This window comes from Leptonotus elevatus, chromosome 8 (genome assembly GCF_054856555.1).
Source record: "Leptonotus elevatus isolate MCC_2025b chromosome 8, RoL_Lele_1.0, whole genome shotgun sequence".
Taxonomy (NCBI): Eukaryota; Metazoa; Chordata; class Actinopteri; order Syngnathiformes; family Syngnathidae; genus Leptonotus; species Leptonotus elevatus.
Window position 1 is genome coordinate 2,762,651 of NC_141246.1, and position 27,519 is coordinate 2,790,169.

Sequence of the window (27,519 nt, forward strand, 5' to 3'; positions counted from 1 at the left end):
TTTGACTGTAAAATGATAACTTTATTCCCAAATTTTGCATATATTTATCTAGTAGATATTCTGCCTCATCTTTTGTTTTTGAACTTTTCCTGTCTGTCGTGCGGCCGTCCAGGTGGTGAACAAAGGCCGGTTGGTAGAAGCTCGGCGACTGGACGTGAGCAATCAGCTGGTGACCAACGTGGCACTGCCGGTGACCGGCGACTTGATGCCCTCCTTCCGTTTCGTGGCTTTCTACAGCCTCCCCTCACAGGAAGTGGTGGCCGATTCCATCTGGGTGGATGTGACCTCTTCCTGTGTCGGAGATGTAAGTCAGCTGACTTTTTTTTTTTATTGGAAGTTTACTGTATTAATATTGTGATTTTTATTTGTGTAATATTATTACGTTTTTCTGTATTATTGCAAATGTCTTCTTGTAGATCATGAATTTTCCCTTGTATTATGTTTTTTTTTTTACCCTCATAATTTACAACTTAGTATTCTTGTAATTGTAATAATATCTGTATTTTCTATCAAAATATTGACTTAATATATGTATTTTTTTTATTCTAATGCAAATTTCTTCATGTGATATGACTTTATTATTGTAATGTGATTTTTTTTCCCCCCCTCATTATTGTGCATATTTTGTTGATAACAATGTTGCAACTTTGTCCTTCTATATTTAGGATCACTTTTATTAATTTATTCTGATAATGTTATAACTATGTTCTCATAAATTTCAAATTTTATCTCGTAATATCTTTACATTTATTCTTGTCATACTATGAAATTTTTTTCCTCATAAAATTAAAATGTTTTTTTGTTTTGTTGTTGTATTCTGGTAATATTCTGACTTTTCATACTGTACCAAGTTAGTATGTGCATAATGTGAGTGTGTGCTTTTGTGTGTTGTCAGCTGAGCGTGGGCCCAGTCGACGGCGTGCAGCGAGACTACACGCCGGGCAAGAACTTCCACTTCCGAGTCCGAGGTGACCCGGGGGCCAGCGTCAGCCTGGTGGCCGTGGACAACTCCGTCTTTCTCCTCAAGAAAGACAGACTCACCCAGAGCAAGGTCAGATACACATTTATGGATTTATGTGCATGAAGATTGTCCGTCTTTCAGGTCATAGTCAGCCCAGAAATGGATCTTCAGTCCAGAACTGAAATTGCAAGATTAGAAGAATTTGTGTGTGCGGTTTTTTTTGTGCTATTTTGCAAGGATAAACTGGCCATATTTTGTTGTAAGATGCATACATTTTTTGCATTAGTTAATTTGATTAAACTGACGTTTTTGTTATCTATTACAATCTTACTTTCATATTGTGAGTTAAGGGCATATTCTACAGAAAACATTTTGTCAACATTTTGGAAATTGTTCTTCTGTTCATTGAGATATTGAATCAAATCTTTACATTTTTCGAAGGGGGTGTAGTCATATATGCTGAGCACTGTATCAGTATTGTGAGAGAACAGGTAATAATATCACAAGAATTACAATATGTGAGAAAAAGTTGCGATGGGAATCAAAAGTAATAAGAAAAATATTGCAAAAATAAAGTTGTCAATTAAAATAATTTTTTGTTATGGAAATAAAGCCCATTATATGATGAAAGATAAATTGCAATATTGTGAGAGGAAAAAAATATCACAATAAAACAAATGTAATATGAGAAACAAAAGTTGTGGAATTATTATATTACAAGAATTAAATTGCAGATTATGAGAAAAACTATGAAAATAAAGTCTTCATTAGCAACAAAAAAAGTTGGAAAATATGTGAATAATGTCAAGTGAAGTTCCATTCTTCCATCCATTTTTTTTTAACCGCTTACTCCTCACAAGGGTCGGTTCTGGAGGCGGGGTACACCCTGAATTGGTTGCCAGCCAATCGCAGGGCACACAGAGATAAACAACCATCCACACTCACAATCACACCTAGGGACAACTTGGAGGGTTCAATTAGCCTGACATGCATGTCTTTGGAATGTGGGAGGAAACCCGAGTACCCGGAGAAAAAACCCACACAGGTACGGGGAGAACATGCAAACTCCGAAGCCCGAACTCAATCTCACGTCCTCAGCACTGGGAGGCGGATGTGCTAACCAGTCATCCACCGTGCCGTTGCATATGAAGTTTTGTAATTATACGTGAACTAAGATAAAGTTGCAATCAGTAATAATTTGTGGGAAAGTTGTTGTTTTTACCCCATAATGTTGCAACTTTTTTTCTTGTTATATTATTACTTTTCTGCTTGTAAAATATCAAATTTTTTAGTGGACTAATGCAATTTTATTCTCATAAAAATTACAACTTTTATCGCGCAATATTTTTCATTCGTCCTTTCCCCTTCTTGTATTTCACATTTTTACTTGCAGTGCGACAATTTTTTTCACGATACAGTATCACCATGTAATTCTCTTAGTATTGTTTAAAAAAAGAAAATCCAACTTTATCCACAAAAGATGACTTTTTCTCCTAAATATTCCAACTTTTTCTTATAAATTAGAGTTGTTTTTTTTTGTTCGCAGCACTGCAGCAGTAGTTAATGTGTTTACAAAGTTTTCAAACTGTGTTCCCCTCATAAAATGACCATTTGCCATCGCTCCCATTCAACTTTTTGCGTATTGATATCCAGTATTCGCACCCTCAGATTTGGGAGACGGTGGAGCAAGGTGATCTGGGCTGCAGCCGCGGGGGAGGCCTCAACGCCAAGAGGCTCTTTCAGGACGCCGGCCTGCTCTACGCGTCCAGCACCGGATTCAGAACCGACAAAAGGGAAGGTTTGTGCTAATATAAATCATAATAATCATAATAACATTCATGAAAATAATGACCTGGCCTCTCTTCAGCCTTGCATTGTCCAGTCAGCAACAGAAGGAAGCGCTCTGCTGAACTCTTACAAAGGAAAGCTCAGCTGGGTGAGTTTTTTTTTTTTTTGTATCAGTGGTAGTTTCTGGCGTGGCATCTCTGCATTGTTTTTTTTAAATGCTATTCTGACTTTATTCATGGAATATTGTTACACCCCCCCCCCCCCCCCCCCACACACATACACACTTACATTTTCAACTTTTTAATTATAATTTAGCATTTTTTTTATCTTAATTCATTCACTTGCAGCCATTTTCACTGAAGCACTCCCGGCTGTTTTTACTAGATTTTGACTGATTTTGCAAGGATCACAGAATATTGTGTTCTATTGCTTTAAAAATATGGAACCTACCAAAAGTAAGATTAAAGTCTCTTCTTTCATCAAGAAGAAAAAGTATATTTGTATCTGTTTTGCAGCAATTAGCATTAGAGTATAGCTAAGTTTTATCATCACAAATCTATTTAGAACTGCGAGTATTAAATTTGCTTTTTTTTCAACATGGCCCTGGTTGACCTCTTTTGTTCTGTTGCCACCTGCTGGCCGTTTTTGTAATAACTACCATTTTCAACCATTCTTTGCAGTTGAGAGGCTGCATCAAAGCCTTCTGCATGCTCTAGCATAAAAAACAAAACAAACAAATTATAAATATGTCTTTGGGACACTTAAAACATTTAAAATAGAATGTATTTAGTACGTTTTTGGGAGCAAATTAGTTAACCGCTTTATTAGGTGATATTACAGTTTTTCTTATAAAATTATTCATATGTTTTTTTTCTCATCAAGTTGTGACTTTTCCACAAACAATAATTTGTCACTTTTTTGTCATAATATTGCAACTTTGTTCTTTTATGACATCATTCTCATAATTTATGTATTTTTTCTTTTAACATTGCAATTTTCTTCTTGTAATATTTAAGTAAATTTTTGTCATATTTAACAAATTAAGTTTTTGTATTTTCTCCACCTAAGATAATAGACGCGTTTCCGCCGCAGGACGTTCGGGTACGGGGAGGAGGAGGGTAGGGACTTTCAGAGGAACCGTCCTCTCAGCCGCCCCGCTTGTGGCAGTGTCTCCACTGCGGAGTACGACCCATTTTGCGACGTCACGAGTTTCGATCGACACGTGAAACGCCTTGCGACGGCTACTTGAATCAAAGATCATCATCATATCATAATACTTTTTCCGTAGTCCCTTCAGAGCAGCATTTTTTCTGCTGGGCAAAATGTCTTCTTCTTTTTTTTTTTTTTTGGGTGCAGATTTGGACTTTTTTTTTTCCCACATAAGAACAACATGGATTTATTTTTATTTTTGGGGTTATCTTTATTTTTTTATTTTTTATTTTTTATTTTTTTTAAGAGCTCAGTATTGTTCATTCGGAAATGTCATCATCATTGCTCTTTTTTTTTTTTTTTTTTTATATATATATATATAGATATATATATTTTTTTTTTTTGTGTGTGTGTGTGTGTGGGTGAGTATGTGTATGTGCGTGCGTGCGTGCGTGCGTGCGTGTATTTGTTAGCTCACCAGAAAACCTATTAGAAAAAATCTCATACCGTTCACCTAAACCGAACACCAGGAGACCCGAGGGGACCGAAGAAAACCAAGGAAGGTGAAATCCAGCACCGACCAGACACCCCCCACCAGAAATTTTTGGGGTTATCTAAGTTTTAGTTGTTATAGTGGACGGCAGGACAATCTGGCTGTAACGTGTTGTAAACTTACAAAGCATTTTTAACACGTACATCATGCAAATCAACTTGCGAATGTGATTGGTTGGTTAAGATCCAATCATGAACCAGAAGTGTTGACATCATCCAAATTATGGCTTTTATTGGTTTAGACACGCAAATACGTCATGCCTACTGCAATAATCTCTGGGTGGAAGGGGTTAATAAAACAAGATTATTCTCTTAATATTAGGACTTTTATTTAATGTCAATATCAACATTGAATTCTCTTAATATTACAACGTGATTTGTAAGACATTGCAACTTTTTTTCTTCGCAGTATTACGACTTCTTTTTTCCTGTAAATATTGCGCCCCGTTGCTCCCTTAATGTGTGTTATTAATATTTTGCGTGTCAGAGAATCACTACAAGGAGAAGCTGGCGCACCGCTGTTGCAACGACGGTCTTCGGGCCGTGCGCATGCCGTACTCGTGCACGCGGCGCTCCCTCTACATCGCCGAAGGCTGGGAGTGCATCCGGGCCTTCCGCTACTGCTGCGCCACCTACCGAGACCAAGTGCTGGACGCGGAGATGCCCGCCACCCGGCCGCCCGCCACCACCGTCCAACCCGCCCCCGCACTGATGCACCTTGGCAGAGAAATGTTTAGTAAGTCTTATTTCTACACGCGCACGTTTTTCATGTCATCTGACATTGCAAGCGGGCAGGTGGACTTTTTTTTTTTTTTTTTAGGATTAGCTCTTTGAACTTTGTGAGGCATCTCTTTGAGGAGTGCTATGGAAATGGAATTCCTATTTTTCTTTATACTTAACATCTTACTTACTAGCTTACTTACTGTACTTACTTAGAGTACTTCCTTACTTCATTCCTTCATTATTTTCTTCTTTCCTCCCTCTCTTCCTTACCCACTTTGCTTTCTTCTTTCCTTCCTCTCTACCTTCTTTCCTCCCTTCCCTCCTTCTTTCCTTTCTTTGTCTCTTACAAGCTGACTTTCTTGCTTTCAGGTACTTCTTTCCTTCATTTTTCCTTCCTTCTTTCCTTCCCTCCCTCCCTCCTTCCTTCATTGTTTCCTTCTTTTCCTTCCTTCCCTCCCCACTTTGCTTCCTTCTTTCCTTCCTCTCTACCTTCTTTCCTCCCTTCCCTCCTTCTTTCCTTTCTTTGTCTCTTACAAGCTGACTTTCTTGCTTTCAGGTACTTCTTTCCTTCATTTTTCCTTCCTTCTTTCCTTCCCTCCCTCCCTCCTTCCTTCATTGTTTCCTTCTTTTCCTTCCTTCCCTCCCCACTTTGCTTCCTTCTTTTCTTCCGCTCTACCTTCTTTCCTCCTTTCCATCCTTTTCTTCCTTCCTTCAACCATTCTTCCCTCCCTCCCTCCTTATTTGGTTTCTTACTTTCTTCCTTTCACACTCAATGTACTTCCTTCCTTCCTTCCTTCATTATTTCCTACTTTCCTTCATTCCTTCTTTCACTCCCCACTTTGCTTCTTTCTTTCCTTCCTCTCTACCTTCTTTCCTTCCTTTCTTCAATTGTTCCTTCCCTCCTCCCTTCTTTTCTCTCTTCCTTTCTTACAAGCTGACTTTCTTCCTTTCAGACTTAATGTACTTCCTTCTTTTCTTCATACCATCCTTCCTTCATTATTTCCTTCCTTTATTATTTTCTTCTTTCCTTCCTTCCTTCCTTCCTTCCTTTCCTCCCCACTTTGCCTTCTTCTTTCGTTCCTCTCTACTTTCTTTCCTCCCTTTCTTCCTTCCTTCAATCGTTCCTTCCTTCTCTCCTTCCTTCATTCTTGCCTTCATTCTTTCCTTCCTTCTTACTTGGTCACAGCATTTCTTTCTTACTCCTCCAGATTGGGAAGAAAGCAGGGTTGACTTTATCGCCTACAGCAACGCCCACAAGGTCTTGGACTTTCCCAGGGTTTACGCCAGGGAAGACATGTTGCTAAAGGAGATAGCTGTGCAGGGACAAGATCTCCCTGCCAAAAACGAACAAGTGGACGACTACGAGGAGGAAGAAGACGAGTACCTGGAAGAGAGGGACGTGTACTTGCGTTTTCGGTTCTTTGAGTCGTGGCTGTGGACCGACGTCAAGCTCCCCGATGAGGCTGACAGAGACGGGTGAGGGAAGGGAAAAAACACACAAGTAAATGTAGTCAAAAGTACCAAGACAAATGAAGGCACAAATACAAGCAGATGTAGACAAAGTAACAGGATAAGTCAAGGCAAAAAAAATACATAAAAGCAAGAACATATGTTGCGAAAGTATCTGGTTAAGTAGAAACAAATATGACAAGGAAGGAAGTGTCTAAAATATGATTATATTCTTTGGAATGACATGATGTCATTGTGTGTTGATTGGCGTCAGGCTGGCGTCCACGGATTTGAGCCAGCCTCTGCCCGACAGCATCACCGAGTGGGGCGTCCTCGCCGTCAGCTCCTCGACAAACACCGGTAAATACTTTGACACTACGAACACCTGCAGTACACTTCTACATATCGTTTATTTGAATTTTTTCATGGCATTTGCTGTTATTTTCTGAATTTTGGATATTTTAATGGCATTAGAATTATTTCTGTATTCTGTATTATATATCTGCATTCATTTAGTAGTATTTTCAGCATTTTTGAGTGACATTTTGGATTTCTTGCCATTTTTAAATACTTATCTGAATTATTGTATGCCTATTTACCGACATTTGTATTAATACAATGACATTTGTTACTTATTTAATGAAATGTTTCCATTTGAATATATTTGATTGGAATTATTTAGTGAATGTGATGAAATATAATATCATTTGTAGAGCATTTCTAAAACATTAGCAGGTACTTTACAGGTCAAAACAGTAGGGAGAAAAATTACATAACCATTAACAAAAAAAAAGAGAGTACCCTAAACACACATTCAGGGGGAAATAAAATATGAATTAATTCAATGATTGTTATTTTATTTTATTGCTTTTTCTTATTTAGGGTCAAATGAAATGATTCATGTTTAATAATTTTTTAATTTAAAGACATTTTAAGATATTCATTTAGTGACTTTTTGTATGCCATTTGTAATTATCTTATGTTTTTTTAAAGGCAATTAAATACATTTTATGACACTTTTTTCATCTGGTGGCATTTCGATGATGCAATGACAGTAACTTTGATTATGGTTTCATCCTGTCAGGTTTCTGCGTGGCCGAGCCATACAACATCAAGGCGTGGAAGCGCTTCTTCGTGGACTTGAAGCTTCCGTACTCGGTGGCCAGGAACGAGCAGGTGGAGATTAAAGCCGTCATCCACAACTACGGTGATGACGAGCTGCACGTAAGTCACACTTGTCATTTCACATCGAGACTCTCGTGTATAGATAATAGAAGGAAGCGCCTTTTGAATGGCTGTCCAAAGGTTCGCGTGGTGCTGATGAAGACAGAAAACATGTGCAGCGTGGCCTTCCGTGACCGCCACACCCAGGAAGTCACGCTGCCGGCAGCCACGTCGAAGGCGGTGCGCTACACCATCATGCCCCTGGCGGTGGGGCAGCTCCCCATCGAGGTGATGGTGGTGGCCCGAGACTTGGCGGGTGGAGACCGCGTACTCAAGCTCCTGCGGGTGGTGGTGAGTGGGCCTCAACGGCGGCAGCCGTAGATTAACAATAATAATAATAATAATTTCCATACTGTCCCACAATTCCACGTTCGTCAGAAACGATTTAAGTGAATGCTTTTTCAATTTTAAATCATTCCAACTTACTCAAACCATTACAAATTCAAATTGTTCCACTCGTTGAGGGCATACACTTATTGAAAAGTATTTTTGGTAGAAATTTCTCCGATTTTTCACTATTAGACATTTTCCACAACAAAATTACCAAATTCATGGATACAGTTGACCTCATCTTCAATTCAAAATGTTGAGGCCATTCTTGTCACAATCCAAATGACCACCAGCATCCCTGTAATTCCACCTTTTCCTTTTCAAAATGTACCCACATTCATGGAGACATAAACCTTATCCACTTGCATTCCGCAAACATTACCAATTGAAAATGTTCATTTAGTTCATTCCGAACATCTTGCAAACTATTTTTTCAGCAGGCCAAAATTTACCCGGAAATCAACCAAATCAAACCATTACAAAAATTATGTTCAGGACATGTTGAAAATTATTTTTTTTAATTATAAAGTATTCCAAATGTTCCATTTCAAAATGCACCCACATTCATGGAGAAATTTTACAAAAAAATACATCTTATTTTTCACATTCAGCGTTGCCCGAGAATTTCAAATTTTACATTTCAAAATTCTGAAAATTAATGTCGATCTCTTACCATCTTTCAAAAAATTTCAACGCATTCAAGACATTTAGATTTACACCAAAAAATTCACTTCTTTCAGAACCCTCAGGCTATCACGTGATAGTTCAAAAATTGTCTGTTTTAAATTCCCAATGAAATGGCTTTTTCGCAAATTCACAGACACGTTTGATGATTCTTAAAAAAAAAAAGAAAGATTCTTATTCATTGTTTGAACAATTCAATGAATTACACAGCACCTCCATTCCAATTCATTACATTCTCTTTCTGTTGTGTTACAATTGTACTAAAGGTTCTTAATTTGCACCCAAACAGATGGATGGGGTACAAAAGACCAAATTTTGGAGCGCCGTCTTGAACCCAGCAGCTGAAGGAGGTGTGGACGTTTGCTTCAGTCTCATTATTTTTTTAAATATGCCAAATTAGTAAAATGAAATTTTGATAGACATGTCTGTAAAGGGTAAATCTCAAGACGCCATTGCCGAAAACACACAAGAAAGCTGACATTTGGACTCAAAGCTACTTTCACTTAGTAACATTGGCACTCAAAAGGAAAATAACTTTGATGACCAATATCAATATTGCAATTTAACAATGTCCATTGTGGGGTTCCTCAAGGATCCATATTAGGTCCTAAGCTATTCATCTTATATATATAATGATATCTGCAATATCTCTAAAATACTCTAAATGTTTTATTTGTTAATTGTACAACTCTACAACAGTTTCTAAATACTGTTAAAAATTAACAGAGTACATTGAAAAACTGTTTTGATATGTGATACTGATGATGAACTTTTGCTTCCGCGCAGGTAAGCAGAGCGTCCGGGTGGCCAAGGTGGAACTGGAGGGCGTGGTGCCAAACTCGATGCCAGAAACATTCATCAACGTCCGAGGTCAGTCACCAGACAGACTGAAAGGTGCAGAGGTGACGCTTCCTAACCCCTCCCTCCTCCCGCTAACCCCGCCCAGGGAACGTGTTGGCCGACAGCATCGACAACTCCATCAGTGACGACTCGCTGGCGTCTCTCCTCCGCATGCCCGGCGGCTGCGTGGAGCAGAACTTGGCCACCATCACCCTGCCGCTCATCGCCACCATCTACCTGGAGAGGACTGACGACTGGGAGGCGGTGGGGGTGGAGCGCAAGGCCGACGCACTGAAATACATCAGGAGAGGTCAGGATGGATAAACACTATCAGCATTTCAAAATTATGTTGCGACGTGATGGCTTTTTTTCTTCTTATGTTGTTTTCAGGCTATGAAAACCAGCTGGTCTATAAGAAGAGTGACGGTTCTTACCCCCCCTACAGGAGGGAGGGCGCAAGCACCTGGTACATGGCTATGGAGGACCAAAACTGCCAAAATTAAAACTAAATAAATAACTGAATAAATAAATAAAAACGTATATATACTTACACACATACACACACACATATTATACACATATAAAAGTAAAAATAAATCCAAAAATAAAAAATGAGATAAAAAAAAAATGCTTAGGACCGCCCCCTCATTTGAATGTGAGAGCAGAGCGTTTTTATTTATTGATTGATATTTAATTCTATTTACATATTTATTTATATATATATATATATATATATATATATATTCTTGTTTTTATTTCCATTTATATTTAATTGTTGTATTTAATTTTTTAATTCAATTTTTTGTATCCGTTTTTATTTTCACTTTTATGCATTTTTTTTATTTAGTCATTTATTTATTTTTAATTTAGGCAGTTTTGGTCCTCCATACGTAGCAGCCACACATCCATTCATAAGAATCCGAGTCCTAATCCTAATAAGCGCATGTTTGTCTGGCACTCAGGATCACGGCGTACGTGGTGAAGGTGTTCTCCATGGCTCGCACGCTCATCGGCGTCGACACGCAGCAAGTGTGCGACCCGCTCCACTTCCTGGTGCGCAACAAGCGCAAACTCCCCGAAGGACGCTTTGTGGAGGACAACCCCGTCTACAGTACCACCATGACTGTAAGATGTGCATTTAAAACCAATGGTGTAATGTGGCAATGTGAGCCAGGGTTGGGGTCTATCACGTTATCGTTTGTGCGTCTAGGGCGGAATGCACGGCGACGACCCCGAGATCACGCTGACGGCGTTCGTCCTCATCGCCCTGGCAGAGGCCAAGCAGGCGGGAATACAGTGCAGCCAGGAAAACCTGGAGGTGAGTCATTTGCACCAGTGACGGGCAGAACTATTAAATGTGTTTTAATTCCAGTCTGAAAATTCACACCAAAGTCCAATGTCGCTAACTTGTGAATAGCCTTGACTCAATATCAGTTGGGAAGTGCTGAGCTTGTGCGTGCCCCCTACAGGAGGCTATCGATAGCACGTTGGAGTTCCTGAGAAAGGCGCTGGAAACGTCGGGCAGGAGGCCGTACACGGTGGCCATCGCCTCCTACGCGCTCGCTTTGACCGGAAAAGGCCCCGCCGCCTACGACCCCACCCGACAGCTCCTCGCAGCATCCCCCGATGGTACGTCATTTATTTATAAGTCCGGTAACATTAATGCTAATCTCTATTAGGCTTTCTATGGCGTTTTGTATCATATGTTAGCATTAGGCTAGAAGATTTTTACCAGATGCTGCAGCTGGTCTTAACCCCGTTTTTTTTTTTTTTAAATGGGCGGGTTGTGTCAGGAAGGGCATCCGACGTAAAAACTATGCCAAACAAATCAAAATGAGAAAAGCTGAAAGTCACAACAATTTATAAAAAAATTAATTTAAAAAAAGTATCAGTTGTAGTTGTGCTTTTTGTGGTGAGGACAAGCAAGTTTAAATTCCAGACTCAAATTAGGGTTAGGCCCAGGATTAGGGTTTCAAGCATGGCTTTCAAGCCAGGGTTATGGTTTCAAGACAGGGAGTTGGGGTTTCAAATTGGATTACGGTTTAAATGTAGAGATTCGAGCCTGCATTAGCGTTTCAAAGTAGGGTCTCAATCCTGCAGTAGTGGTTCAAACTAGGGTTAGGGTTTGAAATTAGGGTTTCAAGCCAGGGGAATGGTTCAAGTTAGGATTTGTAGCCAGGGTTTGGGTTTGAAAATACAGTGGTTTCAAGTAAGGGTCAGGGTTTCAAACAAGGGCTAGGGTTTTAAATTTGAGATTTCTTGTCAGGATTGGGATTTTAAAGTAAGGTTTCAAGCCTGCGAGGGTTTCAAAGTAGGGCTTCAAATGAGTGTTTTAATTCAGGGCTTGGGTTTTCAAATTCCGGTTAGAAGCCAGGGTTAGGGCTTCAAGATAATGTAAGTGTTTCAAGTTTTTCACAGTAGTGTTCGTAGATAGGGTTAAATTGTGGTGTCAAGCCAGGGTTAGGGTTCCAAATGCTGGTGACAGGTGATTAAAAATGATGTCCTAATTTGGCCCACTGCAGGCAGCCACTGGCCAGACGTTCACAACCATCTGTTCTCGCTGGAGGCGACCGGGTACGCCTTGCTGACCCTAGTCAAGATGAATCGCATGCAGGAGGCTGGGAAGGCTTTCCAGTGGATCAACAGCCAGCGCAGGATAGGCGGAGGCTACGGTTCTACTCAGGTACTGCTTACTTTTTCACATAGGTGTGTATGCCAGTGTGAACGCTTGCTTGTCTATTTATTCTCTACGGAATTTCTGCATTCGACTTTTTTCTTCTCTTTGACGTTGTTGTTGTTCTTTTGATGGTGGTGTCAGTCCACCATGGTGGTGCTGCAGGCTCTGTCCGAGTACCTGATGAAGTCTCGGGCCGCCAGCGAGCTCTCACTGAACGTGGACGTCAAGCTCACGGGCCGACGTGACATCCGATACCACTTCAATGCCAGGACCTCATACGCCGCCCACTCGTCCCGGGTGAGAAACACACACACACACACACACACACGGCAGGACGGGACAAAACTGTGAAACAAACGAGGATTAGCTTCCAACATTAGCTTTCAACGGCAGCATTCATTATTGCTTTCCATGTCACCTTTTAGGTAGACTCCAAAGTTAGCTTCTAACATTAACTCTAACGATAACTCTTAGCTTATAATGTGAGCTTCCAACATTTCTTCCAGTTGTCGCTTATAACAATACCTCTATTTAGCATCCAATGTAAGCGTTCAATCTTAGCATCAACATTAGCTCACAGTGTTGCCAATGCCGCCAATGTTACTTTCTAACATTGGATTCTGTTGTTAGCCTCCAAAGTTACCTTTAACTCATTCACTGCCATTGACGGCTATAGACGTCAAAAATTCTATTAGTTTAAAATGTTTCCCCACTTTTGTTAACAAGAGTATGAAAACCTAGACATTTTTTTATTGTACATTTAGAACAGATATAAAATTTGTGATTAATCAAGAGTTAACTAGTGAAGTCATGCGATTAATTATGATTAAAAAATTTAATCGGCTGGCGCCCCTAATTTTTAATAATCTCCCCCCCCCCCAAAAAAAGATTCTTAAAAATTAGGGGTGTAATTTTTTTTCGTAATTTATCGCATGATTCCACTAGTTAACTAACAATTAATCACAAATTTTATGTATCTGTTCTAAGTGTACAATATTTTTTTCTAGGTTTTCATACTCTTGTTAACAAAAGTGGGAAAAAATGCCAAACGAATTGAAATTGAAAATAATTTTTGACATCTTTAGCCGTCAATGGCAGTGAATGAGTTAATGTTAATTTAAAATAGTAGCTTGCAATATTAGCATCCAACGTTACTGCTAATGTTAGCTCTCAAAAAAAGTTCCGGCATTAGCTTTTAATGTTACTTTCAATAGCCCTTAAAAGCCTTAAAGCAAAGAAAGGTCAACATTCGCTTATGACATATTAGCTCCTTTTGTTTTTCTTATGTTGCTTTCAGTGGTACCTTCCAATGTCAGATTCGGATTTTAGCTCCTACCATTACCTCTAATGTTAAAGTTAAGGAAGATCAACGTTAGCTTCTATTGTTGCCTTCAATGTTACCATTCCAACGTAAGATTCTTAAGTTAGCTTACAATGTTAGCTTCCGGAGATGACTTCCAATGTCACATCAGATTCCGAAGTTAGCTTTCGACATGGGCTTTCCATGTTAGCTTCTGAAGTTAGCTGTACCGCTAACAGAACTATTGAGTACCAATGTTAGCTTCAATCTTAGCTTCTAGTGTTATTCAACCACCATGCTTTCTTTGTTCTGTCTTCTTCTGTGCAGCTTCCAGCTGATTTGGACTTGACCGTGGAGGCCACAGGCAGCGGTCAGGGAATATTGGAGGTAAGACGGTCGGCAAAATGGCCGCCGCCAAAGAGTCAACTGACTTGTGTGTTGTGACTCCAGGTGGTGACATATTACAACCAGCTGCATGAGGTGGACGAAATGACACCCTGCCAACACTTTGAGGTCAGCGTTGACATTGAGGAATCCAGCGGTGAGTCGTCCGGCTAAACCGCATTCCTGAAGGCACTCTGACCAATCACAGCGCAGCACAATCTTTTTTATTTTCATTATTTTTACGTGTGTGGTTGTTATTTTTTAGTCACTTGTATTTTTTTTTTTAAATGGACACAACAGAATCACTCGTTTTCTTTTTGCTGCTCATATCACATGTTGCTGGGCAAAAGTTGTGGTCCACCCAAACAACATTAATAGTTTTTTTTTTTTTTAACCGCTACAGAAAAGCCTACCGCAGATGTGGAGAAGTCCTACCTGATGACCATCAAAGTCAGGTGAGAGCCCCGCCCACCCTAGCCACAGAGTCTCTCCTGATTGGTTGGAAGGTGCCAGCAGCTTCAAATCCAAGCTAATCAGGGAAGCAACCATGCTAACAACACTGACATACTAAATACGTATCTATCCATTCATCCATTCATCCATTCATCCATTCATCCATCCATGCATGGTATTTTTATATTACTCCTAATAGGTAACCCAATTAATTGTGTGCTAAATGAACTCCTGACTCAATAAATGCCACTACATGATGAAATGTATTTGCAGGGCGTTAGGACCGAGCGACGTTAGGATGGCGGTGCTGGACATCAGCCTGCCGACGGGTTTTACCCCCGAAAACTCGGACCTGGAGCTGGTACATATATTATTTTGTAATTTCATTATCCCTCATGGGTCTATCTATACTGCCCATTTGTGTCCCTGAGGGTTCACACAAATATTATTTTTTATTGTTGATAATAATGTTACATTGCGTGTTCAGCTGTCCAATTCGGTGGACCGCTACATCAACAACTTCAAGATGGTGGACAACCTCAGCGACAGGGGCTCCCTCATCATCCACTTGTTCAAGGTAATTGCCAGAACCGCAACCGGGCACTCTGACCCGGTTCTGCTGACTCAGCTGGTTCGTTCGTTCCTCTCTTGCTCAGGTGTCCCACAAGGAACCTGATATCCTGATCTTCCGACTCCAGCAAAACTTCAAAGTTGGCCTCCTGCAGCCCTCCTCGGTCACCGTGTACGAGTACTACAACACTGGTACTGCTCCTTCTCTTCTACGTCTACGTTGTACTGCAGATGCACTCATTAGTCACTTTATTAGGTACAGCAGTGCTTCTCAACCTAGCCATAAAATACTGAGAAAAAAATACTACAGCACTATAATCTCTTTAGCATGTCAATGGCGATTTGCATTTGATGTTAGCATAATGCTAGTTATTTTTTTTTTCCTGTACGTTGATTTGACGATAACAAAAATTGAAATATTTTGTTGTCATTAGACCACCGCTGCAGTAAGACCTACACGCCGCCTCAGGAGCAGGGGGATCTTACGCACATCTGCAAGGAAAACGTCTGCCGCTGCACGCAGGGTAAACGCAAAACAAACCAACCAACATAAATGGACACGCTAATCGTAGGCTAACCCTTCTGTCGACTCACGTCCACAGGCGACTGCTGCATCCCCAAAGCTGACAGTGAGAGCTTCGGTGCCAAGGAGAGAGAGACCTTTGCCTGCAACTCTCTGCACCACGGTACTTTTTACACCCCAAAAAAAACACTTTCCCACCTTGTTCACCCTGGTGTCGTCGTTCTATAGAAGGCAACCTTACCTAACCCTAACCCCTTAAACCCAAAACCAACCTCTAACCCAGGGTTCTGCAACCGGCGGCTCTGGAGCTACATGTCGCTCTTTGGTCCCTGTCCTATGGATCTCACCAAAAAAACTTGTAGCAATATCTATAGATTTTTTTTCTTTTTTCTACATATATATATATTTTTTTTCAGAGAAAATATCATTTAAATAAATTAATGATTTGGATAAAAATGAATAATATTTAAAAAATGTCAGTCCAAATTTTGTCAGAAAAAGAGAAAGGTAGATCAAAAAATTGTTTTAAAAAATTACCCTAAAATGTCAATGAAATTGCCAAAAATGAGAATTGAATAAAAATGGCAGAAAAGAAATGTTCAAAAAGGAATTCATGTCTGAAACAAAAGAAGGGCAGAAAATTAACATAAAATATCTTTGGAATTGCCCAAAACAAAAAACAGAACATGTACAGTATTAAAAAAATAAAATAGAAAAAAAAAACATTCAAACAAAAGAAGAAATCCTGAAAAGTACCATAAAATGTCCACAAAATTGCCAAAAATTTCAGAAAATCGATAGCAAAAACGACAGAAAAATAGCCATAAAATGTCGAAAAAGAAAGGAGGGGCAGAAAATGACTATTATACTGTATGTCTATCAAATTTACAAAAATGTCAGGAATTTCACAGAAAGGCAGAAAAGTCTTAAACTTTGAAAAATTACCCTAAAACAAAAATCCAAGCTCCACCTCTAAATCTTAACCCCTATTTCGAACATTCTTGTTTTATGCTATTTTCCCCCCTCTTTTTTTTTTAATTTAGTTTTCCAGGTGAAAGTTTTGAGCATCCAACAGAGTTACTACGACAAGTACGAGATGGAGATCACACGAGTCATCAAATTGGGTAAGTGCTTCTTTTTTGGGGGTTAGGGGGGGGCTATTTAGGAGAACCCCCATTTAAGAAAGGTGTGAAACAATCCTAACAGGCGTGGAGGCAGGAGTGCAAGTCGGTCAGACCAGGATGTTCGTGTCCCACGGGGGCTGCAGAGAGGGGCTGGACTTGAAGGTGGGCTCCCAATACCTCATCATCGGACCCAAGGACGACCAGTGGAACGTGGACACGGACAATAACAGGTATGCGCTTTGACGTTCACAAATCCACCTACACTGGCTGAAATAAGGGATGGGCAACATTATTTAAAAAAAAACCTGATCAGTTTGAAGTTGCAATAACAACATTCACCACTAGATGGCAGACATCACTTAGTCGCATTACCACCTGACGATCTCCATTAGAGAAGGAGAACGTAAGTGTCTGTTGTGATGTGTTGTCGTCAGGGTCATGTACACGTTGGGGACGGGCACATGGGTGGAACGCTGGCCGTCGCCCGACGACTGCGCCGGCGGGATCCTGCGGGAAAAATGCGCCAAGCTGGACGCCGCCGCCACAGAACTGTCGCTCAACGCCTGCCGCTTGTGAGGCGTTTTCTCTTCTCTATGAATGACGCCAACGAGAATGTTTCATTTCTTGTTTAGAAGCGCGAGTGTTTAAAAAAGGAAGTAGGGTGTGATGATTTATGCACATCCTTTTCAATAAAAGCCTCCAAGAATACTGGCATGGTCATCATATAATCATATTAAAGAAACGTTATTACATATACACATGTACAGTGGATCTGAAAAGTCTACACACCCCTAATGGTTACAAACTGGTGAACTCATGATCAAATGGAATCTGGTAAAGTTCAGATGTTCTCGTAGGCTTTTTCTGACATTTTTCATCACTTCATTGTCTTTTTTTAAATAATGGATATGGAAATAGTCTGTTCCAGGGTCATACTGATGCCATCACCAAACCTTTATTCGCTGTACAGGCCATGCTTTTATCAACATTTTTTAACTGACATTTAAATGTAAAAAAAAAATTAAAGAACAAAGAAAAGTGAAGCACTAATATAAAAAATCCAGTATACATTTGCCATACGCGTAAAAATAAGTTAAGCTCTTTAACTCATTCACTCCCAGCCATTTTCACAGAAGCAAGGCCCACAAAATATTGTGTTTGTGTGTTGTATAATTGCTATAAAAACATGGAGACTACCAAAAGAAAGATTAGTCTCTTCCTTCATCAGGAAAAAAAAAGTATATTTCTATCTGTTTCCGTTTTGCAGCAATTAGCGTTAGAATATAGCTAAGATGCATCATTATTCACAAATCTGTTAAGAACACTGGGGGGGGAAAAGCTTTTTTGCAACATGGCCCTGATTGATCTCTTATACTCTTCTGTCACCTGCTGGCCGTTTTTCTAATAATTTAAAAAAATGTCAACTGTTCTTTGCAGTTAAGAGGCAGCGTCAAAGCCTTCTGCATGCTCTAGCATTAAAAATAAAAACGTATAAATATGTCTTTGGGACACTTAAAACATTTAAAATAGAACATATTTATAAGTTTTTGGGAGCAAATGAGTTAAAAGAAGAAGAAGTCACATAAAAAAAAGTCACCTTAACACAATCGGCTGTGAAAATTATTACATGAATATTTTTGTTTATTTATTAAAATGACAGTTTTCCTTAGTTTTCCCCCCCATAAAGTTAATAATGTCTGTATTTTTGGGCAGTATAAAAAAAATGTCTAAAAGACAAAAATGTATACATATTTGTTCTATATAATTTCCATATATATCTTTTTGGCTATCCCACGTATGTCAGGTTACCCGTGCCTGAGGTCAGATGCGATTTTTGTGCCCGGTGCATCCTCTTGAGGTTTGAGCCTGTGGACGGACACGCCATAGAGATTGTTTAGTAACGACAGCAGGACCAAAGCCGTACGTCCATACAGTGAAAAAGATGATGTTCAAATTCAACTCGGGCACCTGAGACTATTTTGGCGCGTCTTGCTAGAATAGACATCCACGCAATTTTTTTTTTTAAACCAACTTTCCAAGCGACACTATTGAGAGAATTTGCCTGCTTGGGAACCAAAATGGAGGACTTTCTGGTTAATATTGGGCATGGGTCTTTGAGACGTTTTTGTGCATCCTGTCACGACAAACATCTCCACTGGATTTCATTTTTGACCAATGAAACTGCTGCCTAGGGCTGATTTTTTTTTTTCTCACCCCAAAAATGATCCCCCTCCCCAATCTTTCCCAGGCGCACTATTAAAGGGAATTTGCCCAAAATGGCTGCTTCAAACCATAATAGCTGACTTCCTATCATGGTAGACATGGATGGATTTTAAGACGCCCATAGGAGTAATTGAAGTGGCTAAAATAGGAGAAATGATGCGTACAGACCTCATCCCGAGGCATGGCTGCTGCATTTGACGGTGGTGTACTCCACTTCCTCGTCCTGATCCTCGTCCGGGTGCCTCTTGGCGTTGGCGACGTTGGAGTAGATGGGCGCGTGTTTGTTGAAAGCCACCGCGGAGTACACCAGCTCGTCCGGAGGATCCCCGCCGTCGTTTGCATTCGCGTTTGGCTGATGACATTTTGGATCATTTTTACAATTGTCATTTGTATTTATATGTTACACTTTCAAAACTATTTGGCAGTTTTGTAACATTGTAACATTCTCACCTGAGCTTTTGATGTCAATTTCTTCCTAAACGAACATGTATATATAAAAAAAAAAAATTAAATGAAGACCTTTGCCCATTTTAACATAAAAAAAAAAGTGTAACATTTTTGTCATTTATTTTTTGTACAATTTTAAACATAAACATCATTTTTTTAATGCAACATTTTAATTGATATTTTTTAAATTCAAACTTTTCATTTTTAATATTGTAAAAAATGTATAATTTACAGTACCGATGCACTAGGCTGCCACACCAGGAAAAATGATCTATGTAGCTGTATATTTTGTATGAAATGTATTACTATTATTATTACGAAGATTATTAATATTTTTTAAATGTACTACGAGACCTTGAACATTTTTAAAATGTTGTTTTGTTTTTAATTTATAACATTTATATTATAATTTTTTTATTTGCTAACATTTTTTTAAAAAAATTTTTTACAATTTAAAAGCTTAATTTTCCTACCAAAAATAATAATAATAATAAAATGACCTGAGCAGCAGAACAGTGACGAGAAGCGTGACGAGCAGCGCGCCGGCCGTGATGCCACCCACCAACGTTGCCTTCAACGGACCTGAGGAAGCAAAACGTTAAAGCAGCGAGACGGAACCGTAGCGGGAACCCATCGTGGAGCCGTGACCATGATGACTTACTGCCCTTGGCATGGAGCCGCAGCGTAGCGTTGCTCCACCCTTTTTCGTTCCAGGCTTTGCAGCGATACTCGCCATCGTGCTGCGCTTGGTAGTCGCTGATGTTGTAGACGGCCGCTGTGGATACGGGAGACTCCTCCTGGTCCTTGTACCAAGTGTAGCTAGCGCTGGGGTTGGCATCGCTGCTACATGTCAGGGTGACCCAAGAGCTCACGCTGATGTTTTCGGACGGTCTCGATGAGACCTTCGGAAGCCGAGGACCATCTAGGGGAGAACAAGTTTGATTAGATTGCATCATTTCTAACGTTAAAAAAAAATACAATAAAACTATGATGTAATTTTACCTTTTTCCTTTATTTTTTAATTTTTTACTTGTATCTAATTTACCTTTAACATTTTGCCATGTTTATATTTTTTAGCATTTTAATGAGAAAAATTGATGAATTTGTAAAACACATTTTTTTCCATAATCAACATGATTTTTAACATTTTACATAACAATAAAAAAACATATTGAACTAGACAAAAGTGAGTCAGAATTCTGACTTTAAAGTGAGAATCCTGCCAACCTTTTTTTTTTTTCCTCTCTCTTCACTGGCCCTAATCCTCTTCCGTACCACACTGTACATGTTTAAAAACATGTTCTATCTATAGACGTTAGATGGAGTGGAAATGTTTTAATGTAATTCATAAAGTTTTACATGTTCATTTCAACATTCCATCCCTCCTTTTGGACTTGGATTTGCCACAGAATCAGGTAAAAATGCACACTCAATCGGGTTTAAGTCTGGAGAAAGACTTGGCCAGTCTCGACCTCCATATTGACTTTGGGACTTACACTGGACGTCAATGACCACAGTTGGAGAGTTGGCATCGCCGTATTTATTGTGGGCCTTGCAATAGAAGCTTCCGGCATCTTGTGGGCAGATGGAGTTGAAACGGAAAATTCCTTCTGGTTCCTTGTCCACAGGTTGGTTGTCCTTGTACAACGTGTAGCTAGCTGTTGGGTTAGCGTTACTGCTGCAATACAGAATCACTGACTGGCCCTCGTCGATGACGTTTGATGGACTCGCCCACAAATACGAGAACTTTGGAGCATCTGAGGAACACAACGTTGGCCTTGTCGGTGAGGTGCTCATTTGAGTCCTAAACTAGTACAGTACTGTACTCACATTTCACATCAACCTCGACGGGTTTCGAAGTCTTCTCCCCCAGCTCGTTTTTCACACAACAAAAATATTCTGCCGAGTCTGAAGATTGGATGGCGCTGAAGAACAGCTCTGGTCCGTATGTAGGTAATTCTATTGCAGCCAAGTTTTTGGTCATCTTAAACCACCGGTATGATGTTGGAGTGTTCTCAGTTCTGCAGGTCAGAGTCAGTGGATGACCCTTCAAGACCTCACCTGGGTCACTCGGCGACACCAAGGGAACCTTCAGAGCATCTGGATAAGAAGATGGAGGAGAACGTCAGTCAACAGCGAGTTAACCAAGGCCACATGCGTGGATACTGTTCAACTCCAGTTCTGCAGGCGACTTTTCAGCACAACCCCATCAGGGCCCCGATGCAAGCGGACTGCAACGTCCGAAGTGATCAGTAAATTATTATGTAAATAGTTTAGTTTACTTTTTGTTGTTGTGGTATTTATAATAAAAACATTGAGCAAGTAGTTATATGGATATAAAATATGGATGTAAAATTTATTATCGGAAATGTTTCTAGTTTTACCATTTTTATTGTATTATTTACAGTAAATAAGTTAACCAATTATTTAAAAAAACAAAAAAAATCTTAAATTAGAGTTGTAAAAGTACGGTAAGAATTATATTACTATTTTCTATAAATCATTTATCATTAAAAAATTAACCAACTATTTAAAAATACATCTTTCTTTTTTTAAATGGAGATGTAAAATATATTTGACTATTTTGTCATATTTAATGTAAATAAATTAAAATGATTTAAAAAGCTGATCATTTAAAATATTTCAATTTTTTAAATCACTTATTTTTATTTTAACATTTTATTGTTTGCAATTAATTATTTATTGAGTCAAATAAATAAAATAGAAATATGCTTTAATTAATCACTTTTAGTGTAAATTGGCGACATGAAGTCAACAAAAGAAACTATGTGACTCGTGATAATGTAAATGCTTGGTGGGCCGGTTTAAAGAACAGCGCTTATTCGAAATAAACTCACACAGGGGAGGAGAGATGACGAGGGGATATTCTTCCAAGGCACAGTTGACATAATCTCCAGGGTATAAAGGGATTATGATCTGGTTGGTTGTTTTTGAATGTGCACAGTTGCCCACGAGTTGTCCATTCTTCTTCCAGCACAAAGGAACTGGCGGACTGCAGGTCGTGTGACACAATAGGTGAGCTTTTGTGTAATGATCGAACACTTCCACTTTGATCACCTGTATCTGCACAGCTGGAGGCAAGAGAAACAAACAGGTGGGACCAGGAAACGCATGCTCTATAGGGTTTAGGTCTGCAGATAAAGAGAAAAAGTTCAATTTCTCACATAAACGCATCACAATGGAGGAATGTGTTGAAAGTTTGGTGGCGTCAGCGGCTCACAGGCCTGATGCAACAAAATATGAAGACCTCCATATTGACTTTTGTATTTACACGGGGTTTGTTCTTTCTTTCTTTCTTCCACTTTTTTCTCTTTACAAATATATATATATTTTTTTAATAATTCCTATTATATTAATTTGAATAAAAACAAAATACCTTTTTTTATGTATGATACCATAATTATAGGAAATATATGATTTAGTTACTTTTAAAAATATATTTTCTTGAAAAATACAATATTGAATTTATTAATGTATTTTTAGATTGTATTTGTTGAATTTTTTTTAAATGTTATGCAACAGTTTTTTTTATATTGGACAATTTTTTTAACTAAAAGATTTTAAGGGAAAAATAAAACTTGGATAATACCAATTATTCCATTTTTAAAAAGTTCTATTTTTCCCCCTCAAAAAAATGAGATTTCGTCCTCAAAATATGATTTTGTGGTTTGGAGGCTTTGAAACCTTTCGACTTGGTGGAAAGACGCTTTTAGTGAGAACTCATACCAGTGACTTGTAGAGTGATTCCAGGTAGGACAGTGTACTTGTCTTCATTGGTTATTAATCTGAATTTGTAATTGTCGGCGTCGCTTTCTCTCAGTTGGCTGATTGACATACTGTGCCAGTTTTTTCCACTGTCAAAGTTTAGGCGACCAGAGTACTGAGGGTCCAAAGTCAAATCTTCAGCCTCGGGATAAAAGGGCCATTTGGTGAACCACAAAGTCTTAACAAGGCTGTTTTTTCTTGCTGGGTACTTTAAGGAGCAGTTGAGCGTCACTGTGCTTCCTCTCACGCCGCAGATTCTGGTTCGAGGAGTGTAAGTCCCTTTCCAGCCACTCCTCGCCAACACTGAAACACATTTTCAAAATAAAATGCAAATTTACTCTTTGAGTATTATGGCCTTTTTTTTTTTTAATCCATCGATTACTCTCGGGGGGATGCAATCTACTGAAGCCCCCCCCCCCCCCTCATTATTATATATTATCACGACATTTTGTAGAATAATTTCATCTTTTAAAAATAAAACTATGCAACATTTAAATAATTAAAAAAATAAAAATAAACATTTAAGAATTTATTTTCCTCATACAAATGCAAAAAAGTTATCCTAATTGTATTCTAAAATATGATCAAATATTCTTCAGACACTACACAAATAAAATATAGATTTGTTGCACTGGTGTAGCATTGTATTACATTCTTCTGCTTTCTTTCATTGACATGCATGAGCACAATTTACATAGCAAAATATATATATTTTTTAAATCCTGAGATGAGATGGACGAATCCTGTCTACTTTTGCTGCTATTTTTTTTCCTAAATTAACACTTAGTGCACTTTTGACAAGGCATATTGAGAGTTAGATGACTATTTCGAGGCAATGCAAAAACCCAGTCTAACCCAGATGACACATTTGGAAGTGATGTAAAAGTAACATGTAAAAGTGCATAGAACGCCTGATTTTAAGTATCTCTGTCAAATAGTCCGTTTTGTTGTGTGTATCACGTGATCCACATTAGGCAGCGTCTGGAAGCAATATTACGGAAGCGTATTGCATTCACTTGAAAAAAAAGTCCTGTTTTTCTGACTATTTTTTTTGGGGGGGGAGCTTTGTTTTTGAGTCTTTTTTTTCTGTTTTATTGAAAAATGTCCCCCCCCCTTTTTTTCTGTTTAAAAAAAATATTACCCCCTTTTTTTCTGTTTAAAAAAAATGTTTCTCTGTTTTTCTGAATATTTTTTCCCTGTTTTATGAAATAATAATTTTTTTGTTTTTCAGATATTTTTTTTCTGTTTTTTTTGAAGGGGTTTTCCCTCAGAGATTAGAGAACAAACCATAATACAGTATACACATTCATTCCTTTATTGAGAGCCAGTAAGTACACATGACCATCTTATTGCATATGGAGGTATGCGGAAAAGTGTCCGCTTCCGCTATTAGCGAGTCTGCAACAAGTCACTTGGAATTCAAAGGTAAAAAAAAAATTATGAAAGCGTATTGCATTCACTTGAAAAAAAAAAAAGTCATTTTTTTCTGACTAATTTTTGGGAGGAGATTTGTTTTTGTTGTTGTTTTTTTTCCTGTTTTATTGAATTTTTTGCCTGTTTTTTGGAGGTGTTTTTTTAATATATATATATATATATATATATATATATATATATATATATATATATATATATATATATATATATTCCTCCGTTTTTTCTGAATAATTTTTTTCCTGTTTTTTAAAATATATTTTTTTCCTGTTTTTTTTTTCCAAGCCTGTTTTTCAGAATATTTTTTGACCGAAAAAAAATATTCAGAAAAAACAAAACTCCCCCCCAAAAATTTGTCAGAAAAACAGGAGTTGTTGTTTTTTTCAAATGAATGCAATACGCTTCCGTACATTATAACATAAAAGACTATCAAATATTATATACGGTGTTAAATGTCATCAGATTTTCATGTTTGACAAAGGGTGCCTTAATCCAGATCTGATCCAGATTATGTGTAAAATATGTCAGTGTAGCATTGGACATGTTATGCAGTATCTTTTAAATGTCAAAAGATCTGGTCCAGATTACACTTTTGGAAGCAATGTACACGTAAACACGCATTGAACACGCTATATCTCTGTCAAACGTTTTGTTGTGTGGTTGACAAACCTTGTTCTGATCCAAATGATACATTTGGGAGCATTGTAAATGAACCTTGAACCTTTCAACACTGAAATGGGGACAAAAACCTTCATGGAGCCCCCCCCCCCCTCCCCCTGAATACAATCTAAGATGTTTTCTGTGTCAGGAAGTGAAGCAACCTGCTTGCATCAAAGATCACAAAACTGAATGTGAATTTGTCCGTCACTTAAAAAGTTTGCCAAAATGTCAGTTGCTTCATCGCCATAGCGAAATTCAACTCTCCTTTTTTTTTTTTTTTTTTACGCCAAGGGCACAAGGCGTTGTAGTTCATCAGGTAGACAATAATAACAAGAACATGTAGAAAAGAAGCATTTGAATACATTCAGACCCAAAAGTTTGTGTGAGCAAAATGTAAGCGATGTCGTACCTTGTACGATGAAGAGCAAGATGACAAATAGGACGATTCCCTTTTGCGCGGTCCAGCTCATATTTGCTGCTTATGTGAACTTGATGCTCGCCTCTCGTCGCCGTCGTCGTCTCAGCGTGTCAGAATTAAGAGAGTGAGAGCTGACCTTCTTCCTCTTTCCCTCATTGACATGCATGACTTCACTTAGTTAAAAAACAAAAAGAAATGTGTTTCACTTTTGCTTTCTTCGAACCCACCCCCGACTGTCGACATTATTTTTTATTTAACACAAAATCCACTTTTGGATTTACATATTCACTATTCTGTGAGAAATGTGAATGTAGAACCTAAGAGTCAATTGCACATGTTACATGTCTGACAAATGCTGTCTGATTTGTTCCGTGTTTGTCCAAAAGTGCTTTGATTTGGATTCGATCCCGATTACACCTTTGTAAGCAATGCATTGTAAATATAAAGTCTAAGATTCAATTGGAAAATGTTTCTGCGTACCTCAGTGAAGTGTTATCAGAATTGTTGTTGTGTTATGTAGATTTGTTGTGCTTGTCAAACCAGAATAAGGTAACAACACGTGAAAGGATAATGAATGGTCTGTCCGCATTTGGACAGACATATGCCGGAATGTTTTGAAAAAAAAAAAACGGTTTTGACTTGACTTCCACTTGACAGCCCTCTAACGGCCGAGGCCCATTGAGTTATTTCCATCATTTGACACAGTAATGACAACACACAGCATTAACATTATCCATCTTTCAAGCTAGCATCTATCTGGCTAATGTTAAGTTATTAACATTGTTTTTCAGTTTCAATTTATATTTTAGCTGTTTTGGATTTAGTTATAGCAGTATGGCTCAATGAATAGAATTGTATTCTTATCTGTGTTACTTTCATGAGAGAAAGGGCAACGGGTTTGTACATTTGCTATCTTTAATGGGAGGGCCGGTCTCTGCCGGTCGGAAGAAGGGAGTCACAGGCTTATTATTATTGTTTTTCTCTAATCTGATTTATACCCATGGGAACAGATTCTCTTGTATTCACTGAGTGGTAAACAAATGTACTGTGGGCTGATGGGAGGAGACTTTTCGTATTTACCGACTTTTCAATAAATAATGATGTGACGGAGAGCCGGACACACAATCTGATGGAACGCGGCTTCAGTGTCGTCAATTGTTGTCATCAGAAGCTTCTGATAATTATAATACCTTTGCAAAGGGACTTCTTCACCAGAATCTCACCATTCAGTTAATTGAACACGCAAAGAGTACAATACTTATTATTGTCTACTCTATCACTAGCGAGCTAGCAAGCTAGCAAGCTAACTATGTGCCGATAATACGAGCAACAGAGAAGTCAACGGATTTAATTCCCCTAAAGGATCATGTTAACATAACAATGTCCGAATATTTTTTTATTTTATTTGTTGGCATGTAAATTACAGCCAATAAATGTGCCTCACGTGACATCTTTTCAACTGACGCTTCGCACACATTCAAACAAGCCAGTGGCAGCGTTGGGAGCATCTGATTGGGTGCTAACGACTAGCTACTCAACAAAAGGTACAGATTAGTAAAAAAAAAAATATATATATATATATAATAATCTTTTGTGATATACTGTATGTATTTGGAAAATGAGAGGTTCTACGACTCACAAATGTAACCACATGCCGATCCGAAAGTATTTAGCAATTTAACGTGCTGTGACATAAAGCATAATTGCACTTCCGAGATTCCAGACTACATTCATTTCATCTTTAATCGTTTGTATTAGATGTCGTTGTATGGCGTTCCGAGTGAAGTGTTTAATGAGCGTGCTGCAAAGATTACGATGGCACA

At 38.6% G+C, this 27,519-nt stretch overlaps 2 protein-coding genes across 5 annotated transcripts in view; one reads left to right on the forward strand and one right to left on the reverse strand.

The window, feature by feature from the left end:
- LOC147169218 (complement C3-like) overlaps positions 1–17,439 on the forward strand; it is a 27,476-nt gene extending 10,037 nt beyond the window's left edge. For 3 of the 4 annotated variants that reach the window (XM_086083701.1, XM_086083699.1, XM_086083700.1), the window contains 28 exons: positions 113–304; positions 896–1,051; positions 2,630–2,759; positions 2,829–2,897; positions 4,938–5,186; positions 6,382–6,649; positions 6,897–6,982; positions 7,707–8,137; positions 9,150–9,210; positions 9,647–9,730; positions 9,807–10,010; positions 10,091–10,166; positions 10,663–10,825; positions 10,911–11,018; positions 11,170–11,329; positions 12,223–12,383; positions 12,519–12,674; positions 14,005–14,064; positions 14,128–14,218; positions 14,465–14,516; positions 14,788–14,875; positions 15,002–15,091; positions 15,171–15,276; positions 15,519–15,608; positions 15,687–15,770; positions 16,651–16,731; positions 16,814–16,961; positions 17,166–17,439. In XM_086083701.1, coding sequence (XP_085939827.1) covers positions 113–304; positions 896–1,051; positions 2,630–2,759; positions 2,829–2,897; positions 4,938–5,186; positions 6,382–6,649; positions 6,897–6,982; positions 7,707–8,137; positions 9,150–9,210; positions 9,647–9,730; positions 9,807–10,010; positions 10,091–10,166; positions 10,663–10,825; positions 10,911–11,018; positions 11,170–11,329; positions 12,223–12,383; positions 12,519–12,674; positions 14,005–14,064; positions 14,128–14,218; positions 14,465–14,516; positions 14,788–14,875; positions 15,002–15,091; positions 15,171–15,276; positions 15,519–15,608; positions 15,687–15,770; positions 16,651–16,731; positions 16,814–16,961; positions 17,166–17,307 — 3,786 coding nt within the window. In that variant the 3' untranslated portion in view covers positions 17,308–17,439. The remainder of the gene's footprint in view (positions 1–112; positions 305–895; positions 1,052–2,629; positions 2,760–2,828; positions 2,898–4,937; positions 5,187–6,381; positions 6,650–6,896; positions 6,983–7,706; positions 8,138–9,149; positions 9,211–9,646; positions 9,731–9,806; positions 10,011–10,090; positions 10,167–10,662; positions 10,826–10,910; positions 11,019–11,169; positions 11,330–12,222; positions 12,384–12,518; positions 12,675–14,004; positions 14,065–14,127; positions 14,219–14,464; positions 14,517–14,787; positions 14,876–15,001; positions 15,092–15,170; positions 15,277–15,518; positions 15,609–15,686; positions 15,771–16,650; positions 16,732–16,813; positions 16,962–17,165) is intronic. The other variant, XM_086083702.1, reaches the window with a different exon arrangement.
- A 259-nt stretch (positions 17,440–17,698) lies between these two features.
- LOC147169219 (B-cell receptor CD22-like) lies at positions 17,699–25,813 on the reverse strand. The gene is made up of 10 exons (XM_086083704.1): positions 25,688–25,813; positions 23,149–23,490; positions 22,260–22,493; positions 21,232–21,501; positions 20,898–21,158; positions 20,063–20,323; positions 19,902–19,983; positions 19,405–19,429; positions 19,123–19,306; positions 17,699–18,597 (listed from the first exon to the last, which is right to left on the reverse strand). The coding sequence occupies exons 1-9, from the start codon at positions 25,746–25,748 to the stop codon at positions 19,124–19,126; spliced, it is 1,719 nt and encodes a 572-aa protein (XP_085939830.1). The 5' UTR covers positions 25,749–25,813; the 3' UTR covers positions 17,699–18,597; position 19,123.
- Between the last annotated feature and the right edge of the window lie 1,706 nt (positions 25,814–27,519).